Below are 27,804 nucleotides of genomic sequence, written 5' to 3' on the forward strand. Positions count from 1 at the left end.
TGTATTATTTTCAAATCACTTGTTGTTTGATATGATATGTCATAATTCTGCAATGGGTCAGCCTAACCAAAAAGGGAAACTTTAGTTCTAAATGGTCTAAGTCAACCCCTGGCTTCTTTTATACCTTGGGTACTCCAACAGTGAGATTTTGGGTGTTCCTGCCCACCTTTGTGTGTTCCAGCTCCTGTTACATTCTCCATAATATCAAATAAATAAAACATATATCATGGATTGTGGACACTCCTTATAATGGGCACAGCAACTGAACTCTATTGAATCAAGTCCCTGAGGGATAGAAGAAACTGTACCCATTGAGATAATAATTTTAGATGGATTGATCCTTTAATGTGGAATTCTTTTTTCAAAGAAGGTTCTCCATCCAACACAATGGTAATAAAACTCATAGCCCTCTGCTATACAGTCAAATATTATATCTTTTACTACAGGAAAATAAATACTCTTATATCATTAAATACAGATTTTTGTCAATAAATATATCATGTAAATATTACGAACACTAAGGAAATTTGAATTCGTACATGCAGAAAAATAAATATTTGATATTTCTGTAGATTCATTCTAAAACCAAAGTGACATTTCTAAAGGAGAAGAGATTCTGGGACAAACCCTCAAAGCCTGTTCTCAGCCATGAAATAGGGAGCATTGATGACTATTTCCAGTTGTCGGAGAAGATCAGCAATTGTTCTATACAGAGAATCCCCAGGTCTCTTGGGGTGACATCATCGGCTTTTATTTCAAGGTGTCCTGTCAAAAAGAAGAAAAAGTGAACATCAAGAAATGGATTAGAGCCTTATAAATGTAGCATTTATCATTTCTAGCAAATCTGCCAACAGACCACAGCCGAGACATTGGGGTGGATTTACAAAAGGATTTGTGCATATAATCAGACATCGATACTGCACCGGCAAGCAAATCATATGCACATGAACATTGGTGACTGGGGGGTGGGGGGAAAACAATCCACCCGCCACCGAAGGCACCCACCCTGTCAGTCAGGTCACAGGCATGGCACCCCCTCCGGTCGGTCAAAAGCCCCGCACTTACCCCATCTAGGTCATGGGCAATGCTTCCTCCGGGCGGCGTCTCCTCTTGCTGGTGCTTCATGGCGGCTTCCCCTGTGTCTCCTCCCTCCGACCTCCTTTGGAGGCCAAAAGGAAAGGATCGCTTCTCCTCTCGGCCAATCAGTTGACGGGTCTCAGGACCCGCTTTCTGATTGACCATGAGGAGAATCAGAAGGACAGTAGCGAATAGTCATTCGATATTGTCACACAAGTGGGTGGGCCCGGGGCGCAGTGCTCTGTGCTAAGAGCCCACCATTTTTGAAGTCTATTAGAGCCTCTGGCTCTAATCATGTGCTTCTGAAAAGAAAAAAAAACAAAATATTGGAATCCATGCTCATGGCACCCCGCATTTAGATTAGGGGGCCAGACACATGGATTTGGGGGGGGGAGGGGGTGGCGCCTATGCACCCTACATTATGGTTCGCCACTGCACATGAATGTATTATGCACTCAAGAGGTACATGAACAAGCATACATCTAGCATATATACATTGAATTTACTAACAAGGGAGATGTGTACACACCAGTATCTAAACACATACCATGGCCTTGGCATTCCTTAAATATAAATGGTATTTTATCAAATGTTTTTGGGTCTTTTCAGTCATTTTATTTCTATGTCCATAGGTTGTCACATATGGGCAATGTTTTTGGCATCATTACATTTTGTGCCTAAGCTGTGTGATGATGGTGAGTCCACGGGTGTGCCGCTAACACCCCATGGATCACAAGAATTGGGTGGGGGGTGCTATTGTCTGGAAGGGATTATATGATGTTGAGCCCACATGTGTGCGTTGATGGCCTGGGATCACAGGAAGGGGTTTGATGATGTTTAGCCCACAGGGGTGCCATTGAGAGCTTGGGCTTGGAGAAATAGGTTGATCCCAGGTGGTGTGCCATTCACAACCTGCATTCACAGGGATTAAATGATGTTGAGCCTACCTGAGTGAGTTGATGGCCTGGGATCACAGGAAGGGGTTTGATGATGTTAAGCCCACAGGGATGCCATTGAGAGCCTGGGATCACAGAAAGAGATTGGATGAAGTTGATCCCAGGGGGTGTGCCACTGACAGCTTTGAATCACAGGAAGGCGTTGGATGATGTTGAGCCCACAAGGTGTGGCATTGGCAGCCTGGGTTTACAGAGAGGGGTTGGATGATGTTGATCTTCACGTGCATCACTTACAGCCTGAGATAACAGGAAAAGGTTGGATGATGTTGAGCCTATGGATTGCGTCATTGACAGCCTTAGCCCTTGTACACCCGGTCGGAAATTCAGATGGAAAATGTCCGATCGGACTGTGTTGTCGGATAATCCGACCGTGGGTGGGCTCCATCTGACTTTTTCCATCGGAATGTCCAACCAACAAAGTTTGAGATCTGGATATAAAATTTTCTGACAACATGATCCAATCGGACTTTGTCCGATCGTTTGTAGAGAATTCCGATCGGGCAAAGTGCCACGCATTCTCAGATCAAATTACGAGACCAAAACTTTTGGCTACTAGCCTGAATGTAGTCCCGTCATAATGAACAAACGTCATGTTCCGAACGATCGGATTTTCCGACAACTTTGTCCGACCGCGTGTATGCAACACCAGTTTCGGACAAAATCCGTTGGAAAAAATCCGATGGATTTTGTTGTCAGAATGTCCGAACGTGTGTACAAGGGCTTAGATCTCAGAAAGGGTTTGGATGATGTTGAATCCACAGAGTGTGTCACTGACTGCTTTTGTTTACCAGAAGGTAAACCAGAAGGTTTTGAATGATATTGAACCCAGGAGGTTTGTAATTGATAGCCTGAGATTATAGGTATAGGGTAGATGATGCTGAGTTTACTGGGTTTGTCATTGACAACCTGGGTTCACAGAAAGTGGAGTGGCCAGGACTGGATTGAGTGAAATTTGTATGGATGAGAAGGAAAGGAAGAACCAAGGGAGGAAAAATATAAGCAGATGAAACTTCAGTTTTATTATGTGCTTTATCCCTTTCAAAACGTTTGGGCTGCCTTAATGCAATGTGACAATATATATCTTTGCATCGAAGGTTAGGGATAGGGGACAGTTTAGGGGAAAGCACGGTAAAATGCACAGCAGATCTTGACTCCCAATGCTTGGCATGTCATATATAGCAGAGTGGATAATAGCAGTTGAATCTGGACTTGTTAATAGAGGAGAAGCCTCCTATATTATCCTGGTGGCCCAGATCTATACTGTCAGCATCTCCATTGTCAATATAATGTAGCCAGGTGCCTGGATAATATAGGAGAGTGAGAGAAACATTGGCTGCAGCTGCTCTCTGTAAAAATGAAATACTTGTATAGCGCACAATGCGAACTGAATCGCCTCTAGGCGCTGCTGCTCTGTGGTGCTGAACTGGTTAACTGCTATATCAGCAAGGGGAGAGAGCTGCTAAGCAGGGAGAGTTCAATAGCCCTAGTCAGGCAGCACTGTACTGTAGGAACTGTAGTCCAGAGTAGGGATGAGCTTCGTGTTCAAGTCAAACCCATGTTAGTCTCGAACACCAGCTGTTTGACCGTTTGGCTAATTCCGAACATTATGGACCGTTTGCACCAAATTCGAGTGGCGCGTCACGGCCCATAATTCACTGCGTCATCGCAGTGCATTGCTGGCTGATGATTGGCCAAGCATGTGCTATGACCCGCATACTTTGACCAATCACAGCGCGGAGAAAACGGAGAGCCATAATTGGCCAAAGCCCGGGTGGCTTTGGCAATTATGGCTTAGGGGTTTTAGTACACGCCCCACACTATATAAGGCCGCCTGCGAGGCGTAGAGATAGACAGAGAGACAGTGTCTTTGAATTTCATTTGAAGCTGTTGCAATTACAGTCGGTGTATTGTGCCACCTGCACAGTGTACACCTAAAGCTACCCCAATTGCTGGTGTTCTGCTGATCCTATACCGCAGGCAGCTGCAGTAATTTACAGTAGGTGTACTGTGTCATCTGCACAGTGTGCACCTAAAGCTACCCCAATTGCTGGTGTTCTTCTGATCCTATACCACAGGCAGGCAGCTCCAGTAATTACAGTCAGTGTATTGTGTCATCTGCACAGTGTACACTTAAAGCTATCCCAATTGCTGGTGTTCTGCTGATCCTATACTGCAGGCAGCTGCAGTAATTACAGTCAGTGTACTGTGTCATCTGCACAGTGTGCACTTAAAGCTACCCCAATTGCTGGTGTTCTTCAGATCCTATACCACAGGCAGGCAGCTGCAGTAATTACAGTTGGTGTATTGTGTCATCTGCACAGTGTACGCCTAAAGCTACCCTAATTGCTGGTGTTCCGCTGATCCTATCCGCAGGCAGCTATAGCAATTACAGTCGGTGTATTAGCTCATCAGCACAGTGTGCACCTAAAGCTACCCCAATTGCTGGTTTTCTTCTGATCCTATACCACAGGCAGGCAGCTGCAGTAATTACAGTCTGTGTATTGTGCCATCTGCACAGTGCGCAACTAAAGCAATCCGAATTGCTGGTTTTTCTGCTGATCCTATACCACAGGCAGGCAGCTACAGCAATTACACTCAGTGTACTGTGTCATCTGCACAGTGTGCACTTAAAGCTACCCCAATTGCTGGTGGTGTTCTGATCCTATACCACAGGCAGGCAGCTGCAGTAATTACAGTCGGTGTATTGTGCCATCTGCATAATGTGCACCTTATGCTACCCCAATTGCTGGTGTTCTGCTGATCCTATACCACAGGCAGGGAGCTGCAGCAATTACAGTCGGTGTACTGTGTCATCTGCACAGTGTGCACTTAAATCTACCCCAATTGCTGGTGTTCTGCTGATCCTATCTGCAGACAGCTGCAGTAATTACAGTCAGTGTATTGTGTCATCTGCACCGTGTACACCTAAAGCTACCCCAATTCCTGGTGTTCTCATAGTAATAATACTACAGACAGGCAGTTGATTCTGCTAGCTGCAGTATAATCAGTATATATGTCACAGCTTTGTACAGCTACATCTCCCTGCAGGCCATTAGTATGTCTGGAAGGCCAACAAGGAGAGGCACAAGCCAATAAAAGAGGGCAAGCAGGCTCTGTGTCTAGAGGCAACAGTGCATCCTCATCAGCACGTGGCCATGGGACACGCTTGTCCTTATTTTCGGTAGCTGGATGTGTTGAGTCGCAAGATGCCAAAGACTTGGTAGAGTGAATGATCAAGTCCTCCGCATCCTCTTCATCCTCTCTCAAACAGGCTCAGGGTTCTGCTAAAGCAGCTGCCAACATGGCCTCTTCCCTCGTCTCAATGGCATCAGTCACTCCTTCCCTAGCCCCACCATGTCCTCGTGAGGAGTCCCCCAAACAGTTTGAGCACAGTGTTGGGTACATGCTCCATGAGGATGCCCAGCATTTTGAAGGCTCTGATGATGATACCCAGCTAGAGGCAGGCAGTAACGTGAGCCCAGAGAGAGAGGATGCCCAAGAAGGACAGCAATCTGGCAGTCATGTTCCCCCAGCTGCTGCCAGGTTTGCTCCAGTGATGAGGAGGGAGAAGATGATGAGGTCACTGACTCCATGTGGGTGCCTGATAGGAGAGAGGAGGGGGCACATCAACAAGGCAGGATGCCCTCCAGGGCCCAGCTTAAGGGCAGCACACTGACTGCATCACACCGCAGAGCTCCGCATGTGCAGGGCGCTGCCTCTGCGCGTTATTCCAAAAGTTCTTTGGTGTGGCCATTTTTTGAGATGAGTGCATCAGATCTCACCGCTGCTATTTGCAACATATGTCTCAAGCGTATCTCGTGTGGCCAAAACATCAGCCGCTTGGGCACCACATGCTTGACCAGACATATGTTGACCTGCCATGCAGTTCATTGGCAAGTGTACCTAAAAGACCCACACCAAAGAACAAAGAGGACCTCCAGCCCCACTATACTATTAGGTGTGTTACAGCCAAGTACTTGCGGGCACTCTGCTATCGGTACACCAACGTCCGATTGTACCAGGCACATGTCCCTGCCCCAGCTGCTGCACTGTAAAAAGAAGTTCACTCCCAGCCATCCATATGCCCAGTGGTTGAATGCTAGCTTTGCTAAATTGCTAGCATTTCAACTGCTGCCTTTTCAGTTGGTAGACTCGGCCCCTTTCCATGAGTTTGTGCAATGTGCGGTTCCTCAGTGGCAGGTTCCCAAACACCACTTTTGCTCAAGGAAGGCGATTCCGGCTCTCTACCGGCATGTGGAAGGCAATGTCTTGGCCTCGCTGGACAGGGCGGTCAGCGGTAAGGTGCATATTACCACTGACTCATGGTCCAGCAGGCACGGACAGGGACTTTACCTATCTTTCACGGGGCATTGGGTGAATCTTCTGGCAGCTGGGAAGGATGCAGGACAAGGTGCAGTAGTGTTGGAGGTTGTTCCGCCACCACGCCTCCAAAATGCTTCTACTGGTGATTCTGACACACCTCTCTCCTCCACCCCCTCCTCTTCTTCTTCTTCCATGGCCTCTTCCTGTGCTTTGTCCTCGGAACCAGTGGTGCTCCGTAGGCGTTCAAGGGGCTTCTCAAGTACGCAGGAAAAAATATGCCATGCTGTGATTGCGCTGGTGTGCTTGGGGGACAGGAGCCACACTGGGGCAGAGACTCTGTCAGCTCTGCAGGGGCAGGCCGAGAGGTGGTTGATGCCACGCCAGCTTAAGCCAGGAATGGTGTTTTGCGAAAATGGCACCAACCTCCTCTCCGCCCTCTGACAGGGACAACTGTCCCATGTGCCCTGTCTGGCTCATGTTTTTAACTTGGTGGTGCAGCTGGTTCTTGGGCAGGTACCCGGGCTTACAGGATGTCCTGAGGCAGGCCAGGGAAGTCTGTGTGCATTTCTGCCAGTCATATAATGCCAGTACTTGGCTGGCTGACCTCCAAAAGGAATTCAACCTGCCCAAGAATGGAACTCAACGTTGGCCATGCTGCAGTGGCTGCACATGCAGCAGAGGGCCATCAATGAGTACCTGTGCGACTACGGCACCAGGACAGGGTAAGGGGAGCTTGTTTTTTTTCCCCCATGCCAGTGGGCCATGATCAGGGGTGCATGCACTGTCCTGTCACCATTTGAGGAGGCCACGTGGATGGTGAGCAGTGACAGTGCATGCATCAGTGACACTGTACCTCTTGTCCACCTGTTGGAGCACACACTGTATGGAATAATGGACAGGGCACTTGAGGCAGAACAGAGGCAGGAAAAGGAGAACTTCCTTGCCTCTCAAGGCTCCCTTTATCCAGACAGTGTTCCTGCTAGTCCGCCGATCAAACAGGAAGAAGAGCATGAGGAGGAGAAGGAGGAGGACGAGGAGGATTGTGTCAGCATGGAGGTGGAGCCTGGCACTCAGCATCAGCAGCAGCCTTTTAGGGATCATTTACAGTCCTAAGAAACCCGTGGACTGTACGTGGCTGGGAGGAGGTTGCTGCGGATCATGTCATCCTTAGTGACCCAGAGTACTCCAGACCGAATGCCTCAGCTAACCTATGCTGCATGGCCTCCCTGATTCTGCAAAGCCTGCGGAAGGATCCTTGTATTCATCGGATCAAGTAGAGGGATCATTACTGGCTGACAACTCTCTTTGATCCACGTTACAAGGGTAAGGTTGCGGACCTTATCTTGCCGTCGCAGAGGGAGCAGAGGATGAAACATCTTTGGGAGGCCTTGCAGAAAGGTCTGTGCAACACGTTTCTAGAGACTGGGAGGTTACAAATTCCTGGTCCTGGACAACGTGTTGCTGAAGCTTCGGTCAGTCACAGAGGGAGCAGTGGAGAAGGTGTCCATCTGACCGATGTGTTCAGACAATTTTTTAGTCCGCAGCCCCAAGGTATGATCGGTTCCAGCAACCATCACCAGCGTCTGATTTACATGAATACCTAGGGGCAAGATCAGACTTAGACACCTTTCCCACCGAAAATCCTCTGGGTTACTGGGTCTTGAGGATGGATCACTGGCCAGAGCTTGCACAGTATACAATTGAGCTACTGGCCTGTCCCACATCCAGAGTTCTTTCGGAACGCACATTCAGTGTTGCTGGAGGCTTTGTAACCGATCACAGTGTGCGCCTGTCCACCGACTCCATTGATCGACTGACCATCATAAAAATAAATCAGTCTTGGATCACCACGAGCTACCAAGCACCTAATGCTGATGTAACCCAATAATTTTTTTTGAAATGTCAGATCCCTTCAAGACTGCCTATGCTGATGCTGAGTGACTATCCTGTTATGTTGAGTGCCTATCCTCTTCCTCAATGATCATGCTGATAGTTTGTAAGAACATTTGTTCTGGGTGCCGCCACGAGTGGCTAAGGCCCAATTGTTCAGCCTCTGTTTAACAGGGGCGTGTAATTACAATTTTTGATCCAATGCTTTGCAGGAGGGTTCGTTGCTGCGCTCAACTACAATATTTGTGAGTTGTGGCAGTGTTGTGGCACCAGCAACAGTGCCTAAGGCCCAATTTTTCAGCCCCTATTTAACAGGGGTGTGTAATTACAATTTTTGATGGAATACTTTGCAGCAGGGCTTATTCCTGCTCTCCAACTAGAGTATCTGTGAGTGGTTGAAGTGTTGTGGCACCAGCACCAGTGCCTAAGGCCCAATTTTTCAGTCCCTGTGTAACAGGGTCGAGTAATTACAATTTTTGATGCAATATTTTGCAGGAGGGTTCGTTGCTGCGCTCAACTATAATATTTGTGAGTGGTTGCAGTGTTGTGGCACCAGCAACAGTGCCTAAGGCCCAGTTTTTCAGCCCCTGTTTAACAGGGGTGTTTAATTACAATTTTTGATCCAATACTTTGCAGCAGGGCTCATTCCTGCTCTCTAACTAGAGTTTCTGTGAGGTATTGCAGTGTTGTTGCACCAGTGCCTAAGGCCCAATTTGTATGTCCCTGTTCAACAGGTGCATGTAATTACAATTCTTGATATAATATTTCACAGCAGGGCCCATTCCAGTGCCCACCAAGAGTAACTGTGAGGACTTACGGTGTTATGGCACCAGCACCACCACCACCACTAAAGGCCCAATTTTTCTACCACTGTTCAACAATGGCATGTTATTACAATTCTTGATATAATAGTTCACAGCAAGGGGTTCCAGCTCCCACCAAGAGTCACTTTGAGGGCTTACAGTGTTGGGGCAAACCCAACACCTCAGTCCCAAATTTCTGCAGAGCATATAGGGCAGGCCCCTACTGTCAAACATCCAACTTACAAATGTCTCCTACTTGCAAACGAAAGGAGACAACAGGAAGTAAGATGAAATCTACCCCTAGGAAGGGAAATTCTCTCCTGTAAGAGTTGATATGGGAAAAATGTGTCTCCTCTCCACTGATGCTTTATCCCAAACCTTGTTTTACTAAAACCTCCAGATTTTCAAAAAACATTTGTCATTGGCACAGAAAGTGCTGTGAAATCTTCTGAAGAGGTGCACAGACAGCAAAAATGTTATAGGGGTTATAAGCCTTTCCTATGTTTTCCAAAAAGCTTAAAAATAGATTTTTTGACTGGAGCTACACTTTAAAAATGTACCAGTCCAAAATTACAAACAGATTCTACTTAACAACAAACCTACACAGTCCCTGTCTTGTTTGCCTGCCTGTATACTGCTGTTCTGAGTATATAGGGCCTGGGGGCCCCACGCCTTTCCTTTTTTAAATTTGGGTATGAGGTTCCCCTTAATAGCCGTACATGACCCAAAGGGGCTAGTAATGGGGCGGGGGGGCTACCTATGCCATTTTTCTCAATGATTTTCATCCATATTGCCGGGACCAGACATTACATTAAAACTGCAAGCAGTTTTAAATGACTTTTTTTCCGTTAGAAATGTCATTTTGTGCAGGGACTGTTCTAAACACGTGCCACTTCACAGGCATACTATAGGAACCCCCCAGGCATGATATTTAAAGGAATATTTCACTTTTTTTTCACTTTAAAATCAGTGCTTCCAAAAAAAACTTCAGTTTTTAAAACTTTTTTTGCATTGATATATGTCCTCTGGGGCAGGAGCCGGGTCCCCAAACCCTTTTTAGGACAATAACTTGCATATTAGCCTTTAAAACTAGCACTTTTGATTTCGAACCTTAGAGTCCCATAAACTTTAACGGGGTTCTAACGTTCGTGCAAATTTTCGGTCCGTTCGCAGGGGGGGTGTTCGGCTCATCCCTAGTGCAGAGTAGAGAGGCTCTACTGTAATCAAGAGCTTTGAACTGCATTTCCCACAGGAAGATTGCCAGGAGTAGGCAAAAGAGCTGCATTTTCTCAAGCTGAACAGGACAAAGCTTTCTATTGCCATGAGGGAATTTGGAGAGTGCATATTGCTGTCCGTGGTGCACTATTGCTGCTGCATTTTGCCGGCCTGAGTAGGATCAGGAGTTCTGAGACCAGGTGTGCTTACAGCCAGAGTTACCTGGGTACAGAGCAGAGAGTGGACTAATCACTGCATGGGATCAGATGGTGAGCTGCAATATTGCTTGGACTGGTGAGCTGCTGCTGTGGGAATTTACTACCTGCTGCTAGAGAGACTGAGCCCTTTAGGAACTCACTATCTAGTAGTCTTATTGCTGCCTGCAGACTTGGCTGAGACTATTTTCATGAGCACCAACGGTACACCTTGGCCCTAATGCTAGCCGGCTAAAGAGTTAGGACTTAACGTGGTTGTAAACCCTTACAAACCACTTTGACCTACAGGTAAGCCTAGATTAAGGCTTACCTGTAGGTCCAAGAAATATCTCCTAAACCTATACGGTTTAGGAGATATTTTCCCGAAGACAGGCACCGCTGTCTATGGCGCATGCGCCGTAGACAGCGGCGTGCAGGGGCACTGAGCGTGGCTTCGTCAACGACGAAGATGCCGCGCGTGTCGGCTCCCGTGAGCATGCGTGGGAGTGACGTCATCGCGGCTTCGCCGAATGACAGCGTCGGAGCTGCGAGACCCCACCGAGAAGATGGGTGCGCCGGACTACAGGGGACAGTGGTGACTTCGCTGGCTCCTGTGTCAGGTAAGTGACACATAATGGGCTACTATGCGATGCATAGTAGTCCATTATGCTTTGCCTTTGCAGGGAATGAAAGAGGAAGTAAACCCATCAGGGTTTACTTCCTCTTTAAGACCGTTCTTTTACAGCTGCTACACAGAGACCTTCACCTATTGCTTATGATAAGAGGTACCTCTCAAGAGGCATTTCACCATATCCTAGCCATTCTCCTACAGTGCAATCTAGACTAGTTATAGTATTATTATTCACATTACAGTTAATGTTTAAATGCACTCTTTATTGCTAACTTTGCTTATTTATGAGTTGATCCCAGTCATGTGACCACTAGTATTGACTGTCACAGTGCTCACTTGATGATGGGCATTCTCTGTGCTGGGAGTTCACAGTGAGCGCATTGTCAGAACAGAAACCTCTGCCAACCATAGATGCATATTTGCTGGTTGTGAGCATTAAAGCCCACCCTCTTTGCATCACACATATGCGTTATATTAGTGACAAGAGGTTAATGATTATAGAACTGTGTGGATTTGTGTCTTTTATTTTAGCTATAAAGTGAAACTCCATCCAAAACTTTTTTTAGATTTGGACAGTATAGACAAGGGTGAGAACCTCTGTTAAGTTCCTACTGCTGTCTGAGTCTCCATTATGGATAATTGTCCTTAATTCCTTTCCATCTTACAGATTTTAGAGCAGGAAGTGGAGGGACATCCTCCCAGTGGAGACACAGTTGGAGTTTTGGGGGGATCAATAGGGGGTCTTGGTTAGTATAGGCCCCCATTGCTAATCCTTTGCATGTGTAGAGGAACCAGACGCCAATATTGATACTTAATTCCCAGCTCCACCCAAAACCTTTTTTTATAGTTAGAGTAGGGAAGGGTTAGAACCTATGCCAGGTTTTTATTGTGTTCTTTGTACCCATTTCTGGTCATTTTTCCTACTTCCTGTCTATCTCACAAAGATTGGAAAGAACCAAAAGTAATCCCTCCAGTGGGGACCCAGTTTGGCTTGAAAGTAAATATGGCATGGCAGAAAAATGTCATTGTTGACCTATTTCTGAAAATGCTAATTGCCTGGCAGTATGCCAACTGGCATTAGTTCTTTCCAATTCTCACACCTAGAATTAACATGAAGGTCTGAAATTTTGGAGTAAAGTTAGGCGTTGTCATTTGCATACTTGCTCCAGGGCAGAAACTCAAAGTAATAAAGATAGGGGATCAGCATGAAAGCCAAGCAACCATCATTTTCAGAATGAAAGGTCATCCAATGGTTTCTCCTATGACAAATTTGACATTTCTTTAATTTAACTCTAAAGGTGCAATTTCCAGAACTATAGATACTCTGGAGTGCAGTACCATAAATCCATCAACAGATGACAGTATGCTAGCAGTTATTTTTCACTGACATAGCACAGTAAAGCCTCATTAGAAGAGGTTATTCACATGCATCATTCCATCACATATCCTCAAAATAAGAGGCTAATTCCTAATTTTAGGAGCCATACAAATCATTCCTTGATGCCCTATAGGCCAGATCCACATCCAGAATTGTATAGTGCAAATATAGCCTGATATTAAAGAGCCATTTATCCCAAACTGCATACCTACCACCTTGAAATTTGAAATATTTCATTTTATTTTTGGGACATGTGATGGAATCAGACATGAATACATAAAACACAAAGATTAAACTATTCTCAGAGCAGACATGCATGTCATATACTGGGGGAGTCACCATTATCTTGTCCTCCGGGGAGCTCTCACTGCCTTGTGCGCTGCAGAAGCTGCTGCTATTGGATGAGGAATAGGAAGGCAATGGCTTTCGGCAAAACTCCAAAGTCTGGCTTGACAAATTTCTTACATATGGAGAGAAACAAAGGAATCAAGGATTAATAATTTTCAGCTTTTTTGTGTTGCTTACATACAGTATATAATAACAGGGTCACTTCAAATTGATGTTTTATTTACAGGTGGAGACTGGTGGGCTAAGTCAGTCCCTGGCTTCTTCTAGGTTAGGGATACTTCAACAGTAAGGCCGCGTACACACGGGCGGATTGTCTGCCCAACTAAGTTCGGCAGACAATCCGACAGACAGTCCGTTCAAAATTAGCATGAACGGACTTGACCACACACGATGAGCAGACAGTCCGCTGAAAGCGTGCGTGATGACGTGTACAGCACGTACGACGGGACTAGAAAAACGATGTCCTATACACTGCAATGCAACCTTCGGCCGTGTAAACCCTTTCTGAGCATGCGCCATACTTAGTCCGTCCAACTTGCCTACACACGAGCGGACTGTCCGCTGAAACCAAGTTTGGACGGACAAAACCAAGTTTGAACGGACTGTCTTACGGAAATTCCGTAAGACTTTGTTCGTCAGACTGTCCGCTGAAAAAGTCCGCTGAAGCCCACACACGAGCGGATTGTCCGCTGAAACACTGTTCAGCGGACTAAGTTGGGCAGACAGTCCGCCCGTGTGTACGCGGCCTAAGATCTCCAGGCCATCATTTCTGGATTTGTACACGTCTACCTGAGAGTTTTGGGCGCTCCCACTCCTGCTGTTACATTACCCATGATATAAATAAAATAAAATAAAGCAGGCTAGGTGGAAACCCCTTATGAAGGGTACAACAGGTCAGAAGACCCAGGAACTGGGCAACCCTCAAAATGAACACAGCAGCTGTACATGTAGTGTCGGCAGTAGATGCTCTCACCATGTCCCCTTCCTCGTTGGATGCCAAGTGTGGGTCACATGAGAGGCCTACCACAGGCTGAGTTTTTCTGGGCTACACTAGGGATCTCCCTTGCTACTTGATGCCATTCCACCTATAACAGGTACACGCTATTGACAGGCTCAAGTAAAACGTCTGTTACCCTAGATAACCACTTGTGTCTTCTCAATACTCCACTTCACACCAATGTCTTTGTACCCCAGTGTGTTAAGACACACTTGATAAACTGTGTGCCGGTTACTTGCATTACATCCCTCAGCATATCAGTAAGTTCAGACCAGGCAAGGACAACGTTTCAATACTTTACTTAAGAAAAGTGCAAAATGAACATTCCAAAGTCTAACATACAAGAACAGGATTTTTCCTACCTTCCCACTCGCAACCACAGGCTTGTGCTGCCCTGGCATACCTGCAAAGGTTAAGTCCAGCAAAGTCCTTTAGAGACATACTCCCAAGCAGATTTAAGTCCTTCAGAGGCATACTTGTCAGAAACCATAAATCAGATTGAGACAGAAGTACAGTTAAATCACACTTGTTAAATAATAATAATTAGAGGTCGACCGATATATCGGCCGATATTTGGCATTTTTAAATTAATCGGCATTGGCCGATTGTGCTGATATAAAGGCCGATCAGCGCGATTTACAAAAGACTTCTGTAATAGAAGTCAATGTAAGTTGCCTGAAGTTTATCAGTGAAGCAACTTTCCTCCTCTCTGGGCAGTCTGCCAAGAAAAGATCAAAGAGATACAATGTTTCTTCTTCAATAGACTGAACTTCCTGTGTAGGAGTTCTCAGTTTAACCATTTAAAGACACTTGTTGCTTACAAGTAAAAATCCTGTATTTTCTGCTAGAAAATCACTTATGCCGCGTACACACGGGCGGACTGTATGGCCTACTTAGTCCACCAAAACACATTTCAGCGGACAGTCCGCTCGTGTGTGGGCTTCAGCTGACTTTTTCAGCGTGCAGTACGGCGGACTAAGTATTTCGGATTTTTCGAAATACTGTCCGTCGTACTCGCATTTCGGCGGACAATCCGCCCGTGTGTATGCCAGTCCGCCGTACTTTTGAAATGAGCGGACTTTTCCCGCCCGGAGAAAAGTCCGCTCATTTCGAGCGGGTATCCAGGTAGGCGGGGCCCGCGAAGGAGACGTCGCTGGCCCCGCCGCCTGGTATGGACTTAAAGGGGAACCCCAACGCCGAAAAAAATCGGCGTGGGGGTCCCCCCCAAGTCCACAACAGACCCTTGTCCGAGCATGCTACCCGGCCGGCCAGGAAAGGGGGGCGAGCGAGCGCCCCCCCCCCTCCTGAGCCGTACCAGGCCGCGTGCCCTCAACATGGGGGTGCCTTGGGGAAGGGGGGGGCCGCACGGCCCCCCCACCCCAAAGCACCTTGTCCCCATGTTGATGAGGACAAGGGCCTCTTCCCGACAACCCTGGCCATTGGTTGTCGGGGTCTGCGGGCGGGGGGCTTATCGGAATCCGGGAGCCCCCTTTAATAAGGGGGCCCCCGGATACCGGCCCCCCCACCCTATGTGAATGAGTATGGGGTACAATGTACCCCTACCCATTCACCTGTAAAATAAAAGTACCAAAAAAACACAACACACGAGATAAAATACTTTATTGCACAGCTCCGGGGGTCTTCCATCTTCGGGGGTCTTCTCGCCGGACTCCTCCGCTATCTTCTTGTAGCTCTTTTGCTAGCGGAGGAGTCCGGCTTTCTTCCTCGCCGCCGGCCTCTTCTCCCGACTTCGGGGGTCTTGTCCCCCTCTTCGGTTCTTCTGCCCGGTCTTCTGTGGCCGCCGCCGCCGCCGCCTTCCGTTCTTCTTCTTCTTCTTCTCCAGGAGATGTTGCCTCGACGATCTCTCCGGCTGGAATGCCAGGGACGCACTGCGCGGCCACTTATATAGGGACAAGGGGCGGTGTCACATGGCTTTATGTCACATGGGTTGGTGTCACATGGTGACCCCGCCCAATTACGATGTCATAGTCCCCATGTAACATCAACCCATGTGACCAACCCATGTGACATAAAGCCATGTGACACCGCCCCTTGTCCCTATATAAGTGGCCACGCAGTGCGTCCCTGGCATTCCGTCCGGAGAGATCGTCGAGGCAACATCTCCTGGAGAAGAAGAAGAAGAAGAAGAACGGAAGGCGGCGACGGCGGCGGCGACAGAAGACCGGGCCACCGCCTGTAAAAGAGCTATAAGAAGGCGCGGTGGCCCGGCAGAAGAACCGAAGAGGGGGACAAGACCCCCGAAGTCGGGAGAAGAGGCCGGCGGCGAGGAAGAAAGCCGGACTCCTCCGCTAGCAAAAGAGCTACAAGAAGATAGCGGAGGAGTCCGGCGAGAAGACCCCCGAAGACGGAAGACCCCCGGAGCTGTGCAATAAAGTATTTTATCTCGTGTGTTGTGTTTTTTTTGGTACTTTTATTTTACAGGTGAATGGGTAGGGGTACATTGTACCCCATACTCATTCACATAGGGTGGGGGGCCGGTATCCGGGGGCCCCCTTATTAAAGGGGGCTCCCGGATTCCGATAAGCCCCCCGCCCGCAGACCCCGACAACCAACGGCCAGGGTTGCCGGGAAGAGGCCCTTGTCCTCATCAACATGGGGACAAGGTGCTTTGGGGTGGGGGGCCGCGCGGCCCCCCTTCCCCAAGGCACCCCCCCATGTTGAGGGCACGCAGCCTGGTACGGTTTAGGAGGGGGGGGCGCTCGCTCACCCCCCTTTCCTGGCCGGCCGGGTAGCGTGCTCGGACAAGGGTCTGTTGTGGACTTGGGGGGGACCCCCACGCCGATTTTTTTTTTTGGCGTTGGGGTTCCCCTTTAAGTCCATACCAGGCGGCGGGGTCAGCGACGTCTCCTTCGCGGGCCCCGCCTACCTGGAGACGCGCTCGAAATGAGCGGACTTTCCTCCGCGTGTGTGGGCGAGTCCGTTCATTTCAAAAGTAGGGCGGATAGTATGGCGGACTTAGTACGCCGTATTAGTCCGCTCAAAAAGTGGTGTGTGTGGTCAAGTCCGTTCATTCGAAAGTATGACGGACTGTCCGTCGGATTGTCTGACGCACTAAGTTGGCCATACAGTCCGCCCGTGTGTACGCGGCTTTAGAACCCCCAAAAATTATATATATATTTTTTAGCAGAGACCCTAGGGCAGTGATGGCAAACCTTGGCACTCCAGATGTTTTGAAACTACATTTCCCATGATGCTCAACTACACTGCAGAGTGCATGAGCATCATGGGAAATGTAGTTCCAAAACATCTGGGGTGCCAAGGTTCGCCATCACTGCCCTAGGGAATAAGATAGCGGTTATTGCAATATTTTACGTGACGCGGTATTTGCGCAGAGATCTTTCAAACGCATTTAAAAAAAATAACTAAAATAGTAAAGTTAGCCCTTTTTTTACCTCCAAAAGTTTTGAGTACCTTTTTTTGAGTATTTAATATATAGTTGTTTTTTTTTCTTTATCTAAATTATACATACACGTGAACTGATTGGAGGTTTGTTTTGTTTAATAAATGTTTAAATGTAAGACATTTTCTGTATCACTTATTACTGAAGGCTGCTTTCACACTGGAGCGGGCAGGCGTTGACGTTAAAACGCTGCTAGTTTTAGCAGCGCTTTACCGTCATTTTAGCGGCGCTATTCGGCTGCTAGCGGGGCACTTATAACCTAGCTAGTGGCCGAGGAAGGGCTTAAATGCGCTTGTGAAGCACTGCTGCCAAATCGCATTGCATGCGCTTCGGCAGTGGTGCCCATTCATTTCAATGGGCAGGAGTGGTGGAGGAGCGGTTTACATCGCTCCAAAGATGCTGCTTGCAGGATTTTTTTTTTTAACATCCTGCCAGCGCATCTCCTCATTGTAAAAGCACTCGGGCTTTCACACTGAGACTGCAGGGGAGCCGTTTTGAAGGCAATTTACAGGCACTATTTTTAACCCAAAAGCGCCTGAAAAACGCCCCAGTGTGAAAGGTGTCTAACTTAGATTTTATGAGATGAAGGGAAAAAAAAGGGAAAAAATAAAATAAAAAATCGGCCTAACATATCGGCCCAAAAAAATCGGCATCATATATCGGCCATCGGCCGCTGCAATTTCTAACTATCGGCATCGGCCAGAGAAAAACCCATATCGGTCGACCTCTAATAATAATAATAAAAATGTAAACAGAGTAAACGTAATCAAAACATAACCAGAGTTCAGGAACCGGAACGGATAGTCAAGACAAGCCAAAACATCAGGGAGCCAGAGATTAGCGTAGTAGAACAGCAAGCAGGATCTGGAGCCAGAAGGAATGTCAGCCAAGTAAGTCTTTAACAGGAACACAGGAGAGCATCTCTAGAGATGTGACCAGGGTGAAAGCAGAGATCATCTGGGCTGAACGGCTTAAGTAAGCAGGACTGAGGAGCAGGATATCATCAACAGGTAAGTCACTCTGGAGAGAAAGGAGCTGGCAATTAGCCGTCAGCTGAGCCCAGCTGAGTCCAGCCCTGACAGTACCCCCTCCTCAATGACCCCTCCCCCTCGGAGGACCACAAGGCTTGAGGGGAAAACATCTAAAAGGAAATCACGCAGGAGGACATTGTCATGTACGCCCGAGGATGAGACCCAAGAGCGTTCCTCCGAACTGTACCCTTTTCAATGCACCAGGTACTGTATGCACCCACAGAACCTACAGGAGTCAACAATGGACTGTACTTCATAATCCTCATGGTTCTTAACCTGTACAGGGTGGGGACGAGGCACCAAGGTGGTAAAGCGGTTGCTGACCAAAGGTTTTAATAAAGGAGACATGAAAAACATTTGAGATGCTTACATAAATATACTTATTAGAAGGAAGGTCTAATGCGTAAGTCACTGGGTTAATCCTGTGACGAATACGGAAAGGGCCAATAAACCGAGGTGTGAACAACAGAGAGAGAACACAAAGTCTGAGGTTGCGAGATGACAGCCAGACTCTGTCCCCAACCTGGTAGGAAGGCACAGGCAGGCCTTTGCGGTCAGCATGGAGTCTGTACCTATCATTAGCATGTCGCAAAGCCTCCTGAACTTGTGCTCAAGTGGAACGAAGACCATAGTTCGCCATAAACGGGGACAATCGGGAAGCAGAATTCAAGGCACTATTGTGAGCAAACTCCGCCCATGGTAAGAGGGCTGACCAGTTGTTATGATGGTCTGAAATATAGCAACATAGGAATTGCTCCAAGGACTGACTGGCTCGTTCTGTGGCCCCATTAGACTGCAGGTATTACACAGAGGAGAAAGCAAGCTGAATTCCCAACTGTGCACAAAAGGCTTGCCAGAACTGGAACACAAACTGACTACCCCTGTCCGAGACAATCACCTTGGGTAGCCAATGTAAGCAAAAGATCTCCTGAGCAAAAATGGAAGCCAGTTCCTTAGAAGTGGGTAAATTTTAAGTGGAAATGGCATATCCCAGGAATTTAACCCGTTCATGATGGAATTCGCACTTCTCCAATTTACAATAGAGATTGTTCTCTTAGTTTCTGAACCACACGACAGACATCTGTGTGGTGGCTCTCCAGGGAAACTATAAGGAGATAAACCACCACACATAACTGCAACAAATCTCGGAGGACATTGTTAATACATTTCTGGAAAGCTGCCGGGGCGTTACAACGGCTAAAAGGAATTACGAGGTACTTATAATGGCCTGTTCTGATATTAAACACAGTTTTCCACTCGTCACCCTCCTTAATCCTCATGAGATTGTATGTCCCTCTTAAATCAAGCTTTGTGAAAACCGTTGCTCCCTTCAGGTGGTCAAATAGCTCCGTAATAAACTGAATCGAATAGGCATTCTTAATTGTGAAAATGATTGAGACCCTTATAATCAATACAAGGTCTCAGTTCACCACTCTTCTTCACAAAGAAGAAACCAGCACCAGCAGGAGATGACAATTTGCGGATGAAACCTCAAGAAAGTGCATCTACAACATACTCCTCCATAGCCCTATCCTCCAAGACCGACAAATGATAAACCCGGCCACGAGGGGGTATGGCACCAGGTTGAAGGTCAATTGTGCAATCATACGACCGGTGTGGAGGCAAACTACCGGCTTGACCTTTGTCATCGCTAAAATCATGGTACTCCTCCAGCAGGGAGGAGAGTGGAGAGGTGCACAGGACCTTGGCTACCTTCTGGAAGCATGTCTTACTGCATTGTGGCGACCAGGAGAGAACCTCAGCACGGAGCTAATCAAAAGAGGGACTGTGCCTCGGTAACCAAGGATAACAAGCCACAAATCCTGGGTAACTCAAGACAACAGGTTTTTGTGTCTCCCATAGAGGGTTTGCCCAGACCAAGGCTTTCTCATAAAGCAAAGATATCACAAAACCTACTTGCCTTCTGTCTGTGGGAAAAGCCTGAGGCAGCATCTCAAAGTATATCTCAACCTGGTTGAGAAACCCTCTGCATTGGACTGGATCGTCCCCAAATCACTAGGGAAGTGGAGTGAAACCAGACATACCTCTGCACAGAGACTGGAGCAGCAGGGACGGCCGGCAACACAGGTTGTACCGGAGAAGCCACAGTGGGAGATTCCAGGTGAGCCATGTGACTCAGGAGCGTTTGTAATGCCATGGCAAACTGATCCATGCAGTGATCCTGCTCATCCAATCTGGAAAAAATATTACCAACAAGTGGATTGACCTCATCTTCTGAAATCATGGCCTTTGCCTACTGTCAGAAACCATGAATCAGACTGAGACAGAAGTACAGTTAAATCACACTTGTTAATTATTATTAATAATAATAATAATAATAAAAAGGTAAACAGAGTAAACTTAGTCAAAACATAGCCAGAGTTCAGGAACTGGAACCGATAGTCAGACAATCCAAAACGTCAGGGAATCAGAGATGAGCATAGTAGAACAGCAAGCAGGATCTGGAGCCAGAAGGAATGTCAACCAAGCAAGTCTTTAACAGGAACATAGGAGATTGTCTCTAGAGATGTGACCAAGGCAAAGGTAGAGATCATCTGGGCTGGACAGCTTAGGTAGGCAGGACTGCTGAGCAGGATAACATCAACAGGTGAGTCACTGTAGAGAGTAAGGAGCTGGCAATTCGCCGACAGCTGAGCGGCCAGCTTTGTGAAGGAAGGGCTGACCCTAGCCCTGACAATACTCCAGTGCTGGTTTCTTTGAGGTGAATCCCAGGTTCCAGTGCCTTTACATCCCAATGGTGATAGATGACCACCTTCTGCTCCTCGGGTGTCTATCTCTCTTGGATTCTCCACAGGAAAAAAATCCCTGAACCCTCCCCAACTACCACTCAGAGGGGTTCTCTCTTGGGGGATAAACTCTCATACCAGACCAGATCTAACTGATAGCATCCCTGGGAGGTAGAAGAGGGTAGAGGAGGTTCAATTATCTGGCACCCACCAACATCGGTTTTGAGCGGACTAATAAACCAATCACAAACCATTCACATCACTACCTACCCCAGAGGAGGTTACAATCTAATGTTCCTTTATTCAGTCATACAATCATATTATAAAAGGGCCAATTTCCAAATTGGATAACCCAGTTAATCTTACTAGTATTTTATGGGGCTCTGGAAGGAGACCAGAAGATCTAAAAAGAGTAAAACACAAGGAGAACATGTAATCTTCATACAGATAGTGTCCCTGGTAGGAACTGAGATCACAACCCCAGTGCTGCACAGCAATAGTGCTAATGACCTAGATTATTTAATTCCTCTATAAGAGCAGTATATGGAAAGAAGGATACATTTGTGGCAGCTCTGTTGTAATCAGGGTCGCTCATAGGAGGTAGAACCGGCCCATCTGTACCATGCCTGGGCCCCATTAATTTAGCATGGTCTGGAGGCAGAGAAGGGACTCCTTAAATACCTTTGGGTGGGGGGTGGGAGCAGCCTTGGCAGCCAGGCTGTATGGGACCCCAAGATTTCAAATGGTTGTCCTGTCTGTATTAATGAGGAAAAAATGTTCTTGTCAAAGATCAGTCTGGAAACCAGACCCATATATGATGGCTGACATCTTCAGCTTGCAATTAAATGTCACATTTAGGCAGGGCACTATGGTTCTGGTAAGATTGCTTTCAGCTCCTTAGCTAGGGGACCCAGAGTTTGGAATCCAGGAATAGAAAATCTAATGAGAGCATCAGACCAAGGGAGTAAGAGTCCAAAAATCTTAATAATGGTGTGAATTCATAACAAGGAGACATAAAACAGCCAACTTGTTTTGGAAATCGAAGAGGAGTCTTCTTCTTTAGGGCTCAAATATTGAATGTGGTTAACAGGACTCAAAAAATGCAACAATCACCAATATTAATTATTTGAATTTGTTCAGGGTCAGTGTAGCAGCTGCATGTGTATTCATTTTGGTGACTGCTGTTTTCTGAGTCCTTCTAACCACATACAGTATATGGGTCCTGAAGGAGGAAATCTCTGAATTCCCAAAACTCATTGTCATGACTCTGCAGTAATACTTTAATGCCCTGTCTGTCTCTTACCTGGTCTGTGTAATCTTCATACAGTGTGGCTCCACCCTAGCCTCAACAGGAACCACTATTTGACACCGTGTTCTACAAGCCTGCCTTGCTGAGCAATATTGTGTGTTTTGGTTTCCTGTTTGCTGTGTGATCTACGTCTGTCTCTGTTACTGATCTTGGCTTGTTCGTTGACTATCCCTGCCTGCTTGTTACCCTGAGCTTTGGCGTTTTTTCTGTCTATCCTTGTCAGTTAGTCGCCCCGACCTTTGGCTAATCTCCTGACTATCCCTTGTTGTCCTGGCCTGCTGCTTCCTTTCTTTCCTCCTGTAGCCTACCGTGATCGTGAGCTGGGAGACCCTGGGAGCCGTGACCTGGAGCCAGTTGCAGCGCAGTCCATCCTCACCACTAGAGGCTCTGGTGAACACCTGCTGGCTCTTAGACGCCGCAGCCTTGGGAATCTTATGCTCTAGCTCCCAGTGGGATCCATGTTGGTGCTCCAGTGGACCTGCCTTCCTGAACCACCCAGAGTTCCATCCGCAGCAGTCAGCCATAGGGCCCACTACTTTAGCTGTGCACTCCTGACTCCAACTGTTTGCATCTGTCACCTGGACTCAGGTGACCTGACACTTGTAGATTTTGATTTTCTCTTCTTCTGAACACCAGTAACATTAAATTTTCCCAGAGTTCAACTTCAATTTTATTTTAAGGTCACAGTGGCCCTTGAAAACACGGTACCCTCCTCCAATGCCAAGATGCACCTTTTGTCCTCTGAGACACTTTCAATCGCAATGCTGCTACTTCTACATCCCCGTGAGAGCGTGTCGCGAGAACGCTGAGGGCTCCTCAAAGACATAGAGAAAGTCTGAAAGAAAGAAAAAATATAAAGAGCTAATATATTGAATGAAAGAGAAGGTTTTTGGGATCACACTAAAATAAATTATTTGTCATACAGCACACCAACCTGCAGGACTGCATTCTAGGCATCTTATTGATAAACATATCCTCACGTTTAGACTTATTAGGTGTTTGCCTTAATGGATGACTTGGATGCCCTGAATAAGCGAGGTGCACTCTAGGACCCCTGAAATGCAGTGGCATGTTTATCTTGAAGATTTAAAATAGTTGTAAACCTGAGCTGAGAAATCCTGTGTACATTCTGCACTTTGAGTGGATGTACCACTTTAAGTAAGGAAAAAGTACAAAATGTGATAATTTTGTCCTCTGAAGTCTTCTATTTGGCACTCGAACAATTCAATCAAAATAAAAAGGACAGTTTCTATAAATGTTATCATTATAAAAAATAAAAAAAAATAACAGGCAGAGTCCAACAATCACCAAATGAAATGGTTGCATCACCTTCTTCCTTTTCTATTTACCTAATGAAATAAAAATGATGCTCTATACATTTTTTTTAGCCTATATGTTGAAATGAAGCATGTCTAAGGCTATAACATGTGGTTCCATTCAGGAAACTAGCAATGCAATTCCATTTTAGGGGAACCTATCAATATAGGGCCAGATACTTACGTAGAATACTGAGCTCTCATTCACACTTAGCATGAGCATAGACTTTTTTATGCATTGGTAACGGAAAATTGAATTGAAATACTTTCCTTTCCTGATGAGCTCCATGGCAGCACAGCTGGTTATAAGCTCCGCCCCCCCATGCCTCCAGTACTTAACTCATAAATTTGAGCCCCCCTACAGCCTCTGAATTCTGTAACTAGTCCTACCAAGCTGGGTGGGATCTGTGCCGCCATGGAGCTCGTCTGGAAAGGAAAATTATGGTAAGTATTTGAGTTCAATTTTCAGTTTTCCTGATGGCTCCATGTCAGCACAGCTGGGAACTAACTAGCCAAAATAGGGGAGGGATAATGCTACACACTCCTCAATTCTGACTAAAAACCAGAAGCCAGGATGCCTCTGCCAAACTCAACTGTCATTAAGCCATGAATATGAATATTTTAGTGCCCTTGTAGCTGCCTTGTCGATAGTTTCAGACACTCAGCCTGCTGCCACTCTCAAGGTCAAGACCCTTCTAGTGAAGAGTGCCATGATTCTCTGGCACCGCCAACCCTTTCAACTTTTAGGCCAAGGAGATGAGCTTTACCAACCAAGAGGCAATAATCGTGCTGGAAGCCTTAAAATCATTAGGTGTTCCACCTGGAATGACAAACAGATGCTTTGACTTCCTGATGGCAGAAGTCGCCTTGATTAAACATTTTAAAGCTTGGCAAACATCTGATGGGCTAACTTCTAGAGTACTCCCCAAAAGGAATGTAGGAGGACAACCTCTTGTGTGATATGGGCTCTGAAGGTCAGTTCAGGCACAAAATTCGAGCATTGGCTTGAGTACCACCCTGTCTGGGAAGTATGCGAGTATGGGTTCTTTAAACTCCAAGGCCACCAATGCTGACTCTCTTCTGGCTGATGTTATTTTATTGCCACCAGTAAAGCAGTTTTCGGCGAGAAGTACCACAGGGTGATTGAAGGCATCTGATGCAATAACCATCCAACAGCAATCAGAGATCCCATTTCGGAAACAATTTGAGGTTTCAACCAAATTTCATCTTGAAAAATAGTATAAATGAAGTGTTGGATGCCCACTGTATGCCATTGAAGGCAGAGATAGATGAAATGTGTGCCTATAGCACACTTACGCATTGACCTAAATCCACGCCTGCAGACATTTCAGAACAGACTTCTGCAGAGTCCGGCGTAAAATCTTAATCAGCAATAATGCTGGGAATTTATGGCATATTCTACTATAGGCACAGTTAGCTTTGTCATTTGTTTTTGCAAGAGTATTCATCTTCACAAAGCATTCAAAATACAATAGCCTCTGCCTCACCAGACCCAGGCCATCAGCCTGAGCCTGTCGGATGCTGGATGAATGGGACTTTGGAGAAGATTTGATCTTATAGGCAGAGGGAGTCAATTCTTGACACTCATAAGGATGAGCAGAAGGTACCAAGGCCCCTTCAGCCAATCTGGGATTATCACCAGAACTGTCACCTTCCCCCACCACAGCCTCAGCTGGAAGCTGAGAATCAGAAGGACCAGCAGAAAGGCATAAGCTGTCTTTGAGATCCACTCTGCGGTCAGCACCTCCACCCTGATTGCTTGTGGATTCTGGGCCCTGGAATAGAACTTCAGTAACTTGTTGACTGGGGATGTGAGCAGGTCTACCTCGAAGAAAAATACCAAGCTCTGTTAGTTCTCAAAAGACTCTCAGTAGTCTGGACCGTTCTTTGTTGCCCAGACTTGTCCTGGATAGTTTGCCTGAAGAGTATTCTGACCAGGCACATAGGCCACAGATAGCTGCAGAAGATTGAATTGGGCAGATTCTGGAATTAGAGAAACCTCCTTCAGAAAGGAGAGACTGAGCCTTGTTTCCAGATGTAGGCCACAGCCATTGCGCTGTCCAAATTTACCAGGACAGGCTTACCTCGGGATGAGGTGACTGAAGGCTCATAGCCTGAACAGATGCTCTCAACTCCAGGATGTTGGACACCATCTTGGAGCCTTGAAAAAGACCATTAGCCCTGGGCCCATTGCTCTTGAAGTAGGGCTGCCCTACTACTTTGCTGGTGTCTTACTGCACCACCAGCCACTAGGTCGTCAGAAGGGAATGACATTGCAGATGATTTAGTTTCTTCAACCACAAGTTTAGGTCACTGGTCCAGAAACCCGACTTGATTGGGAGCGAGAGTTAAACTGAGCCTACCCAAGCTGCTGGAGTGAGGCGATTTCTATGACTCAATCTAAGACGTGAAGTATAAAAGATTTCCAGTTAGGACCTAAAATGCTTGCCTTAAGGGACCACATGTCAATCACCAAAGCCTTACCTATATTCATAGAGTAGCCACAAAGTGCCCCTAAGGCATGTATGGGTGGCACAATCCCAAAATACCAGAAAGCATGCTGACATGGAACTCTTTACTGACTTCTTGGTTTATGCGTTGGCTTCCCAGTTTTTCCTGGACTCCCAGCCAGAAATGCAGAAGCTAACATCTCTGGAGTGAGAGTGAGCGTGGAAACTGAGGCCGCGTACACACGAGAGGACTGTCCGTCCAACTTAGTCCGCTGAAACACATTTCAGCGGACAGTCCGCTCGTGTGTGGGCTTCAGCGGACTTTTTCAGCGGACAGTCTGGCGGACTAAGTCTTTCGGAATTTCTGTAATATTGTCCGTCCAACTTTGGTTTCAGCGGACAGTCCGCTCGTGAGGCCGCGTACACACGGGCGGATTGTCTGGCCAACTAAGTTCGTCAGACAATCCGACAGACAGTCCGTCCAAACTTTTGAATGAACGGACTTGCCCACACACGGCACTTTTTGAGCGGACTAATACGGCGGACTAAGTCCGCCATACAATCCGCTGTACTTTTGAAATGAACGGACTCGCCCACACACGCGGAGGAAAGTCCGCTCATTTCGAGCGCGTCTCCAGGTAGGCGGGGCCCGCTAGGGAGACGTCGCTGGCCCTGCCGCCTGGTATGGACTTAAAGGGGAACCCCAACGCCGAAAAAAATCGGCGTGGGGGTCCCCCCCAAGTCCACAACAGACCCTTGTCCGAGCACGCAACCCGGCCGGCCAGGAAAGGGGGGCGAGCGAGCGCCCCCCCCTCCTGAGCCGTACCAGGCCGCGTGCCCTCAACATGGGGGGTGCCTTGGGGAAGGGGGGGCCGCGCGGCCCCCCCACCCCAAAGCACCTTGTCCCCATGTTGATGAGGACAAGGGCCTCTTCCAGACAACCCTGGCCGTTGGTTGTCGGGGTCAGCGGGCGGGGGGCTTATCGGAATCCGGGAGCCCCCTTTAATAAGGGGGCCCCCGGATACCGGCCCCCCACCCTATGTGAATGAGTATGGGGTACAATGTACCCCTTCCCATTCACCTGTAAAATAAAAGTACCAAAAAAAAACACAACACACGAGATAAAATATTTTATTGCACAGCTCCGGGTGTCTTCAGTCTTCGGGGGTCTTCTCGCCGGACTCCTCTGCTATCTTCTTGTAGCTCTTTTGCTAGCGGAGGAGTCCGGCTTTCTTCCTCCCCGCCGCCGGCCTCTTCTCCCGACTTCGGGGGTCTTGTCCCCCTCTTCGGTTCTTCTGCCGGGCCACCGCGCCTTCTTATAGCTCTTTTACAGGCGGTGGCCCGGTCTTCTGTCGCCGCCGCTGTCCCCGCATTCCGTTCTTCTTCTTCTTCTTCTTCTCCAGGAGATGTTGCCTCGACGATCTCTCCGGCCGGAATGCCAGAGCCGCGCTGCGCGGCCACTTATATAGTGACAATGGGGCGGTGTCACATGGTATATGTCACATGGGTTGGTCACATGGGTTGATGTCACATGGGGACTATGACATCGTAAGGGAGCGGGGTCACCATGTGACACCAACCCATGTGACATATACCATGTGACACCGCCCCATTGTCACTATATAAGTGGCCGCGGAGCGCGGCTCTGGCATTCCGGCCAGAGAGATCGTCGAGGCAACATCTCCTGGAGAAGAAGA

General features: G+C 47.3%; 1 protein-coding gene across 1 annotated transcript in view; it reads right to left on the bottom strand.

The window, feature by feature from the left end:
• Positions 1-323: 323 nt before the first annotated feature.
• LOC143930610 (rap1 GTPase-activating protein 1-like) overlaps positions 324-27,804 on the bottom strand; it is a 166,869-nt gene continuing 139,388 nt past the window's right edge. Inside the window, exons 17-19 of the mRNA XM_077455106.1 lie at positions 23,052-23,155; positions 12,807-12,927; positions 324-765 (exon numbers count right to left, since the gene is read on the bottom strand). Coding sequence (XP_077311232.1) covers positions 751-765; positions 12,807-12,927; positions 23,052-23,155 — 240 coding nt within the window. The 3' untranslated portion in view covers positions 324-750. The remainder of the gene's footprint in view (positions 766-12,806; positions 12,928-23,051; positions 23,156-27,804) is intronic.

Source organism: Lithobates pipiens, unplaced genomic scaffold (genome assembly GCF_037356315.1).
Source record: "Lithobates pipiens isolate NorthernLeopardFrog02 unplaced genomic scaffold, aLitPip1_a1.2 Scaffold_25, whole genome shotgun sequence".
Classification (NCBI taxonomy): domain Eukaryota; kingdom Metazoa; phylum Chordata; class Amphibia; order Anura; family Ranidae; genus Lithobates; species Lithobates pipiens.